The 10,470-nt window shown below is 47.7% G+C and overlaps 2 protein-coding genes across 2 annotated transcripts; one reads left to right on the top strand and one right to left on the bottom strand.

The window, feature by feature from the left end:
* Nucleotides 1-6,362: 6,362 nt before the first annotated feature.
* EV420DRAFT_1473450 (uncharacterized protein) lies at nt 6,363-7,322 on the top strand (the record flags this gene model as incomplete). Its single annotated transcript, XM_060469138.1, has 4 exons — nt 6,363-6,398; nt 6,875-7,038; nt 7,146-7,170; nt 7,224-7,322. The coding sequence occupies 4 exons, from the start codon at nt 6,363-6,365 to the stop codon at nt 7,320-7,322; spliced, it is 324 nt and encodes a 107-aa protein (XP_060340190.1).
* Nucleotides 7,323-8,356: 1,034 nt separating this feature from the next.
* Nucleotides 8,357-8,747, bottom strand: EV420DRAFT_1634817 (uncharacterized protein; the record flags this gene model as incomplete). Its single annotated transcript, XM_060476373.1, has 4 exons — nt 8,357-8,489; nt 8,544-8,567; nt 8,620-8,631; nt 8,689-8,747. 4 exons carry the CDS (start codon nt 8,745-8,747, stop codon nt 8,357-8,359), a joined length of 228 nt encoding a protein of 75 aa, XP_060340191.1.
* Nucleotides 8,748-10,470: the final 1,723 nt, after the last annotated feature.

Genomic DNA, 10,470 nt, shown 5'->3' on the forward strand with positions numbered 1-10,470 from the left:
AAGCTGGACGTCCGGTGGGGCTACAACAACGTACGGATTAAGAAGGGAGACGAGTGGAAGGCCGCTTTTCGAACCAATCGCGGCCTCTACGAGCCCCTCGTCATGTTCTTCGGGCTCACCAACTCTCCCGCCACCTTCCAATGGATGATGAACGACATTTTCAAGGATCTCATCACCGCTGGAGAAGTGTCGGTATACTTGGACGATATCCTCATTGCCTCCAAGACCAAGGCGGAGCATAAGAGGATTGTACGAAAGGTCCTCCAAATATTACGAGAAAACAACCTGTTCCTGAAGGCAGAAAAGTGTGAATTCGAGGTGGAGGAAACCGAATACTTAGGAGTTATCATTAGCGAAGGAAAGATCCGCATGGACCCCGTCAAGATTGCGGGCCTACTCGACTGGCCGGTGCCTCGTCGGAAACAGGAGCTGCAATCCTTCCTCGGATTTTGCAATTTCTACCGACGATTCATTCGAGACTATAGCCGTCACGTACGCCCGCTTACCGCGCTCACCGGCAAACAAGAGTGGAAATGGGGGGAAGCCCAGGAAGGGGCTTTCCGAAAACTGAAGGAGCTGTTCCGGGAGGATGTAGTGCTCGCTATCCCGCTCGATCACGGACGATTCAGAGTGGAGGCGGACTCCAGCGAAGGGGCAGTGGGGGCAGTACTTTCCCAGTGGCAGGACGAGAAGTGGAGACCCGTGGCTTTCCTCTCCAAAGCCTTATCTGTTACAGAACGAAACTATGAGATCTACGACAAGGAGCTCCTAGCCATCATGATCGCCCTCGAAGAGTGGCGCCAGTACTTGATGGGGGCCAGAGAGAACTTCGAAATCTGGACGGACCACTCCAATCTCCAGTACTTCCGCAAACCCCAGAAGCTTAATCGACGCCAAGCTCGGTGGGTTACTGAACTAGCGGAATACCAATTTACTCTACACCACAAACCTGGGGCCCAAAATCGTAAGGCTGATCTCTTATCGCGGAGGGCAGACCACGATCAAGGAAAGGAGGACAATCGAGACATAGTAGTTCTCAAAGCCGAACACTTTAGGGCATTGGTGATGCCAACCCCCGAAGAACTACACGAGAGGATCAAAGCGGCTACGCATGACCCCCGCCGCTGGGACAGAGGAATCTCGGATTCGCTTAATCACGAAAAAGGGGTATCCCGCGAGCAGGACCTACTGTGGTATGACGGACGTATCTACGTACCAATGGATCGGGACTTACGGGGGCAACTCATTGCTCTTAAACATGATCACATCACCGCAGGACACCCAGGAATCGAGAAGACCAAAGAACTGGTACTTCGCGATTACTGGTGGCCCCGCATGCGAAAAGACGTGGAGGCATACGTGAAGGGCTGCGAGGTTTGCCAACGAACCAAGGCTGACCGCCGTCCAAAGAAAGCTCCCCTTCATCCAAACGAGGTGCCGATACGACCTTGGACACATATTTCGGTCGACATGATCACTAAACTCCCGACCTCCAAGGGGTTCGACTCCATTCTTGTCATCGTGGATCGCTTCGCTAAAGCCATCATCCCCATAGCATGCACTGAAGAACTTACCTCCCTCGGATTCGCCAAGATTTTAAGAGACTATGTCTATGTACCCTATGGTGTGATGCCCGAGAAAGTAATCTCGGATCGAGGTTCGGTGTTCGTATCCAAGTTCATGAAGGAATTCTACCGATTGCTTCACGTCGAGGGAAATCCCTCTACGGCGTATCATCCACAAACCGACGGGCAGACGGAAAGGGTTAACCAAGAGATCGAAAAATATTTGAAGATGTTCGTAAACGACAGACAAGACGACTGGAGTGAATGGCTACCGCTGGCGGCCTTTACTCACAATAATCGCCAGCATTCGGCGACGGGGTACTCACCCTATCGAGTCATCTTTGGGAGAGATGGAGAGGTCATCAAAAAGCCTCAGCGAGCCACAAGCGTTCCAGCAGCGGGAAAGCTCGTGGAAGAAATAGAAAAGGCACAGGGAGAGGCAAGGAAGTCGTTGGAGAAAGCGGCGGAATCCATGAAAAAGGCCTATGATAAACACAAGGGCGCCGCCGTAGAATACCAAGTCGGAGACAAGGTCTGGCTCGACACGACCAACCTTCACCTTCCTAGACCAACCAAGAAACTCGGGGATCGTCGGGTCGGACCGTTCACCATCATTGCAAAAAAAGGGGCTTCTGCCTACGAGTTGAAACTACCGGTAAAATGGAAAATCCACAACCGCTTCAACGAATCCCTGTTGACGCACTACGTGGCCCCCGCCTTTCCTAATCAACCACGTCCCGAAAGGCCGCCTCCAGAGTTGATTGACGAAGAAGAAGAATACGAAATCGAGGAAATAGTGGAGCAACGGGACAAGGTTGTAGGCCGAGGACGAACTCGCCGCGTCATCACAGAATACTTAGTAAAGTGGCGAGGATACCCGAGAGAAGAGAACTCCTGGGTTAAACGGTCAAATATGGCAAACGCAGAGGAACTCGTAAACGAGTACGAAGCGCGTCTCCAGCAGATTCACTGGGAGGTCAACAAATACGGGAAAACCGTCGGGAAAGACGACAAAATACCCCCGTACGCTCGTACACCGTACCACGACCCGGATACCCCATGTGTCACGGACGTGGAAACAGTTTACTCCTCCGAATGTACCAACCCAAGACATTCTGACGCACAATCATCGATCGCCATACGAGAAGTCACCGCAGAAGAGGCAAACGAGGTACCGGTCATGGAGGAAACCCCCGACCAGGAGGATTCCGAACTCGACCTCAGAAATCTACAAAAAATCTATGAAAATTGGGACTTCGACTCAGAAGATGATGACAACGATGATGATGACGACCTCTCGTTCTACTCCGATTCCAAAGACTCTACCTCGGGGGGAAGCAACGAAAACTCTACGGAGTCATTCGAAACGGATGACTTTTAGAGACCAACATAGGGTGTAGAAGGGGATTTCCACCGCTCAATTACGAGCATTGAACCCTTAGGGATCGCGGATCCCGACAGACAGTCAAGGCCTAACCGGCGCAAAGTGGCTTAGGAGTTATACGAGCCTAAGTCCAGGGGGAGAGAGGGTCAGAGGCCGAACACACCGAGTGGCTTTTCATGGTGTAGCGGAGGTCCAATCAATCCTGTTTTAAAGCAGAAGGGAGCCCCTCGACTCGCTTATGTGGAAGGAAGGAGATATATTCTCATTCGGGACGAATGAGTCTTAAGGAGGGGGTAATGTTACGGTTATTCTTTTCTTTTTCTTTTCTTTTTCTTTTCTTACGTATTCACGCTTACTTTATGCTGCGATTTCGATCGGACGTTGCTGCGGCACTATCTTTAGCCTACGCAACGTGTATTTAAGTAGAGCCTCAGCTGGTCTAAACCCCAGCTTCGGCTAAGGTTTATTCTACCTAACTTGAACTCCGTTCTTCGTGACTATCTGTCCCATCGACTTTCGTTGCCTTTGATCTGTTGGATCGTCGCCTACCGAAGTGCGAGTAGCGACCCTAACACATCTAAGTCGATAGAGTTAGTGGCTTACACACAGGATATGAGCATGAATTGTGATATCCGGGTCTTTTGTTATATATCATAGTGTATCATCTATGCCACCCGGATCGTCTTCGCTTGGACAATGGCTTGCCATCTTCCACTCCTTCCCTCCCTCCTACTCAGCATAAGCTAGCCGCAAGGCCGATCATAGGTGATTTCATGACGAAAGGTAAATAAGAGCAGGCAGAAGAAAATCTACCCTGAGCTCTGGTCCATGCCGTCGAGTCAACCCTAACCCTAGAAAAGGATGCCAAGCGAGAAAGACGAGCTGCATAAGTGCTGCATGCTGCTGGATAGATGACGATGAAGCGGTTCATAGGATCGTTGAGATTACCATGGTACGCCATCACTAACACTGGACATCTCCGAGTCCTCTACTGGTGAAGAGGCTGGCTGTGGGCACCTGTGGAATAGTGAGCGGGCTAAAGGGGTGAACCTCAAAAACCCACACACACACTCACACAACTACACAAACTACAATCACCCTCGTAAGTTCTAGGAGGAGCGATTATTTCTAATGCGATCCAACTATACTTCAATATCTCGAAGAGTTTCTCTTATTCTCAGTGCTCTTAGCGAAGCTAAGCTTTCTCTAATGACTTCCTAAGTCTAGGAACTTTTTACAGGAAGGTCGTTCACTGGCGCAACGTGACCTTCAAGGCAGATTTGAGTTATAATACACAAGGGACACTGATCCCAACAGAAACAGAGGTAATACACACCGAAACTTTAGTGAGCTCGCTAAAAGAACACCACAGGCAAGCACTGACTTAGCCCGCTCGCTACACAACTGTATGTAGAGGTTCTCCAACTAACTCCAGCAGGTTATCTCGACTCAAGAACACTTCAGAAGCGCTCGGAAAACAGATTCAGAAACGGAACTTCGACAGAACTGACACGGAACAGACTGAAACAGAACAGAACAGAACAGAACAGAACAGGACAGATCTCAGATTTCCACTTCAAAACATTCTCCGAACAGACTTATCACACTCAACAGAACAGAAACAGCGTCACTGATTTGTATTCACTCTGACTAAGTTCTCAAAAGTCTTATCAAAAGGGTATCTCGTATTTCTCTGAGTGAGCTTGCTAATTCTATGCACAGCTCGAAGTCACAAACTGATCCTTTGTTACAGTACTGCCTTCAACGCGTGCATGGGAACTCAGGGGCTCGAAACTTGGCCTCTACCTACTGTAACCAGCCTACTTATACTACAGGGGAATTAGAATTACAAATGTTGCATAGTACCCAGACTCCTACATGCGTAGCATGTTGCCACCGCCGCCTTACTGAGCATCCGAGTCGGACTTCCCAGTTTTAGTCTCATTTCTATAGTGAGCTCGCTAAACGTGTGCCAAGAGGTGCTCTCCCGACACCCGCGGGCTTGTTCTCTAGCAACCGACAGGTCTAGGCACACGGAACTATCAGTTCTGGCATGTGTTGTTCAGGACTTCTTTCTTGGATTCACAGAGGCTTCTCGTAGACACGGCAACAAGTGAGTCTTTGAACAATGGGACTCAGAACAATGGAATGCGGGCTCGCGGACTTCAGCCAAAGCCCATTGCCCAAGCTCGTGCCAGTGATATCTGTCAGCTCGCTTAAGGATTTCCCCGGATTTTCAGGTACGGCGCGTCACAGTTAGCGAGCGCGCTAAGTGTTCTCAGTGTCAGTGCAATCTTCAAGGTTTTATCTAGCTCCCGCGAGTGTGCTTGTAAGTTAGAGCCTAAGGCATTGGGTATAGGGTTTGGCCTTCTCATCATGCATGCCTGTCAGGTACAGTGCTGTGACTAAGTCCTGTTTAGAATCCCGTTGCTTCTTATGCCATAAGTTATATTCCATGTCATTGCACCGCGTAGCATTAGTGTCGACGCGTAGTTTTAGTCTGCTTGCTCACTATCTCTCAGTATGCATGTAAAACACTCTAGATTGCAAAATTACATGTGTAAATAGGCTGCAGTTGCAACACCGGATCCGTTTCCGGATAGTAGATATCAGTGACTCAAGTATATGGTTGAGATATGCTGACAGAGATCGCTTCTGACTGGGTTTCATCTTGGACGAGGAACTGGACCCAGCGCTTCATTTGTCATGGACGTAAGCTTCGGAAAAACTTGAAAACAGCAGTTGCACGCACCACATGATTCAGCACAATACTGACACGTCATCTAAATTCCCATCCTCCTCTCGTGACGAGTCGTCATGATGGAGTGTGCGATTCTCCAAAGACTGCATGCGCTACGGGATATGAGTATGAATTGAGGTACCTAGATCGTTCGCCACATACTCTAGTGTATCATCCATGCCACCCGAATCCGAATCGTCTTCGTTTGGATGCCGGCCTGTGGTCTTTCTCCCTTCTCTCCCTCTCTTGCACCCCATCAGCAGATTGGGAAGAAAATTGCTGGGGGTTGCAGCGACCACGGTCCGGCGGAATTCTTATCCGCCTCGTCAAGGCCTCACAAGCCCATATAACCAAGGCGTAATGTTGCACCCTTTTCATAGGCTATTATAAACCCACGTAATAATTACTTGCTCTTTGAGATTGCATAGAATTATTTTCAGCTCATGTATCACTACCATAAGCACAATAAAATGTAGCTGGGCTTGCACAGACTGGTTCAAGACTGATTGAAAAATGGTAGTAAGAATTGAATTTAATTCCTAGGTGTCTAAAACGATGACATAAATGTATTACAGGTCAGCAAACCCCATATCATTGATGTCGAGCTCGAGGTCATTTGACTCTACAGATCCACTGCAGAATCAGCACCTTCTATGGGGAGCCTCTTGCCATCATGGTCTTCATCGTCTGGTCCATTGTTTCCCATTTTGTGTGTGGAGGATGGCCTAGCTTTATTTAACCCTGTAGTCGAATATTGGCTTCACAGCAGTTCTTGTGAATTGAAAGTCACGATCCTTCGGATGCTCTACTGAATTTTCACTGTTCAGCCAGAATCAGCAGGAGACGGGAGAAAGGAAAAAGAACATCAGACACTAAGAAAATTATGAGAAGTGAGATGGGGTGCATGGCATGAAAAACGATGCCCAATTAGTTGATTCTGAGTCGGAGATCTTGCGATCGTGTTGTTGTGTTCAGATGTACCACGTGATAGCTCGCAGTTCGTTCTGAGTTTTAACTCACCGCTACTTACTCATTTTCCTTCTCGTCGTGGAGGCCTATCGGGCCAGAGCCAGATCTACAAGACCTATCTCCTCTAGGCCTATTCTTCTCCGACATGGATGTCTTCTTCTGAGCTCGGAACTCCAACATAATTTCTTTCAATATAAATACAGTCCGAAGTCGCAGCTCTCAAGCAAAGCCACCATCTCTCCAAGAATCGCAGATTTCCAGCCTGCTTGGATCCTCTCATCTATCAATGCATCAAGTTCAACTAGTGGTCTTTTGAAGAGACGTATTGCAGAGTTGGAGGAGGAAGTGGTCGTGTTGAAGGGCACTCAAGTCAAGCATTGGTGAGTTTGATAATGGTTCTCTCCTTGGGATTCGCTCCATAACATCTTAGGGGGTTATTCAAGCCGATGAGTTGTGCCCTTCCCCATGTGATGTCGCTCTTTAATAGTGTCCGGAGTGCCGAGGATGAGCAGGTCCGATGCCAACAATTTGAGGTGACATTCTTTTTCCTAGTGATGTTTTCAAGGCTGAAAAGATTGAACTATCTAGGTCCCCTCCTAACAGTAACTCTGGGAAGCGATTGGCAGCGAAGAGGGAGGAGCAGGAGGGAGATCATACAGTATAAATTTGAGGTCACTTGTGTAAACCGTAGTGTTGTATTATGTTCACCGTAATAATAAATATACTATTTCAAGTCTCTCCAAGTCTCAAAGAGTGAAACTACAAATTATACATGCCCCCAGCCACCCACAAACTACTAGCTGCTACGGGCCCGCTTTAAGATGGTGCTCGGGTTATATTTGCCCATGGCATCAAGTAATTGTACTAATACCTTTCGAAGCCTGACATGCATTACTGATATCGGAAATGCTCATAAGGATATGTGTAGAATTATCATTTTTCCACGCTTCATATGGGCATATAAGGCTGGTGCAATTATTTCGGACATTGCCATGCATTTCGAGCCTTGCCACGGGCTTATACGGCCGTATATATTTTTGTTCGATTCGCTGATGCCGTGATATCATGGTGCGTTAGGAGGGAGTCGCTGGGAAGTCGAACATCGCTTGCCGGTCATGTAGTCACATTTCAGTGAGGGCTTATGCCGACAGATAACCCCCGGATCTTGGGACCACAAGATTGGCGGAGAAATCATAGAATGTATGTATTAGCTTTTGGTATAAAATGATACACACTTTCCCCTGTCATCGGGAGCAATGCAATGAGAAGACGGTGATAAAGGATTCGATCAAGGCACCAGCAACTTTGAAAGATGGACAACGTAAAATGTTCCCATGATAATGCCTAAAACGACGCCAAGGCAAAATTTACTCGTCCGGCCCATCGAAAGGCTTGTCCTCGTTAACATATCCTAACCACGAAATCTGTGATATTGCCTGACTCACCTTGGTGGGAGCTTGCTGGGGTCTCTCTTACGTCGCCGCCGTTCCCTGCTTTGTAGAGCACTCTGATAGTAAGATATTCACGGAAACATCAGAGGGCTTTGAGATTATTCGAGTCATTGAGAAAGATGCCATCTTTCTCTGTTATCACCGCGTACTTGTCAAGATCAAGATGCCAACGATGCAAACTGAAGAGATGGAGGCGGAATCTCAGGTTGCTATATTGCTGATGCCTGCTCAGTCCTACGAGTAACCTTTACTTGCTTCCGCTCCCTCCGTTTCCCCCAGAACCTTGAGACTGTCCTCCACTCTGAGGCTGTTGAGTTGTCCCCCCTCCGTTCGTCGCAGAACCTTGGCTTGTGTTGGTTTGTCTTCCATGAGAGGTGCATCTGTAATGCGTTATACATCATCTAGCTTTTCTGTCAGTTAAAGAGCTCACGTACTCTGAGGTGGAGTTTGAGAGACCACTAGAGAGAGATTTAGTCGAAATGGAGAGGCATAGACGAATAAAATGCAAACCCAGATGGTTCCCTGTAAACACCGCTATGAGGACTGGTGCATAAATAATATATTACAAAGAAAACATACCTATCGCCTTGGAAGTACATGCAAAGGACTCGAGGGCGTTCGAAAGTGTTGAATGGCATGCTGTCAGTGGATTTGTTAAGAAAATGAAGTAGTGCAGTGAGATGCCTCAATGACCGGCCTCGTCAAGTCCAAACTGGTATCAGAACAGGAGGATATTTTTGAATGTGGCAGAAGGGTTCTAATTCTAGATGCATACCGTCCCTATCACAGATACCTATTCTCTTAGTATGTAATGAGCCCAACCAACGAAACATGTCGTTTTGAACTTAAAACTTGCCTGCCTTACGTCCGCCTCCTCTCATATGACAGCCGTGTATATGATAAGGAAAATGGATATCCCTAGTATCCACCGAATTATCATAAAAGTAGGGAATAGTTAGAAGGAATTGAAGAAGACCTTATTGATTATTACAATCATAGAAACTGAATCGTTTATCATGTAGAAATCCATCTCTGGTAGGAAAAGAGTAGATATCCGCAAGGAACAGCTAGGAAAAAAGCCAACGGTAAACAAAAATCAAAGCAGAGTGAGGATCGTAATGCCAAGCAACAAAGCTACTATTTCAGACCGGTCGTTCGATAGAATAGCGTCTGAGGAGTCCGAGTCCGGTAGATCGCGTCTGGATTCGAATTGTTTGCAGTGGAACTTCACCGGAAGAACTTCAAGAAGGTCAGAACCCGTATGCTCAACGATTAATTTTAGCTGGGTGGCAATTATTTGCACGAGACGAATGCCAGACTTTCTGGGCTGTTCGACCTTTTGAAGACCCCCGCCAAGGCGCAGGCCACCACGGCAGGATACACTGTACAGCAGGGATCGGCAGTCCCGACGCCGGATTTTTAGTGACAGGCCTGACTCCTGAGGCCAATTCCGACAAAAACGACCAAAATTATAATTTTCGGGTGCAGACTTGAAAACGCCTACGATCATTCATGATGGCCTCTGTACCGCATCCAATGCCCATTCCCTTCTTGATCGGTGTTGGTGTTGGTTACCGGCACAAGGTCCCGTTACGTTAGAATAGCCAAGTCCAACGCCCCAACACAAGCTTGCCATGTGCTGTGGCTTCACTGATCAGCGCTTCAGCAACCGATTGGATATATGTGCAAAAGTTTGCCAAGTCACATGGCTTTTCATTCACTGGGAATTGAACTCGCACGCTATGTGCTCCCAGGACCTCCGGTCTTACCCAGAGACCAGAACCAGTTATCAATATCGAGGTGGTGAAAAAAGAAGCGCAGTTTGTACGGTGCGCCCTTTATCGTTTGGCTTCTAATCCGAGTCCTGGGCAACATTACTTCCACTTGGCGCATTCGTCAACACATGTTCTCGAATACGTGAACAACCACAGCAAAGGATGAATGTGGCAACATGGTACCTCAGTGAGCTGAAGTTTAACAACATGGCAGAATCAGTCACAAAACTCATGATAGGGGCTTGTTCTGTTTAGTTAGACTGTGTCACTCTCGGAATGCGGTGCATACTAAATTCATAATTCGGACGGAATACATGCCCATTGCCCACTGGAACGGGAGTACAAATTTAAGGATACATAAATAAAGCCCAAATTTGGTTCGTAGAAGGAGGCTGAATTCTAGTATCACGAAAAACGACCGAGTCTCAGGATAACCAAAGGGGGACTGTCCAACATATACCCTCCCAATGAACGCAATCGCAATCGACAACTTATTCTCATTCTTCCGATCGGGACTCCAACCCAGTTCTTGTGGTCACTGTATTAATACCATGAAATTACCAGAAGGCGCTTCAATTGACCCTGC

The sequence above is a fragment of the Desarmillaria tabescens genome (assembly GCF_030435595.1).
Source record: "Desarmillaria tabescens strain CCBAS 213 chromosome Unknown EV420scaffold_1, whole genome shotgun sequence".
Classification (NCBI taxonomy): Eukaryota; Fungi; Basidiomycota; class Agaricomycetes; order Agaricales; family Physalacriaceae; genus Desarmillaria; species Desarmillaria tabescens.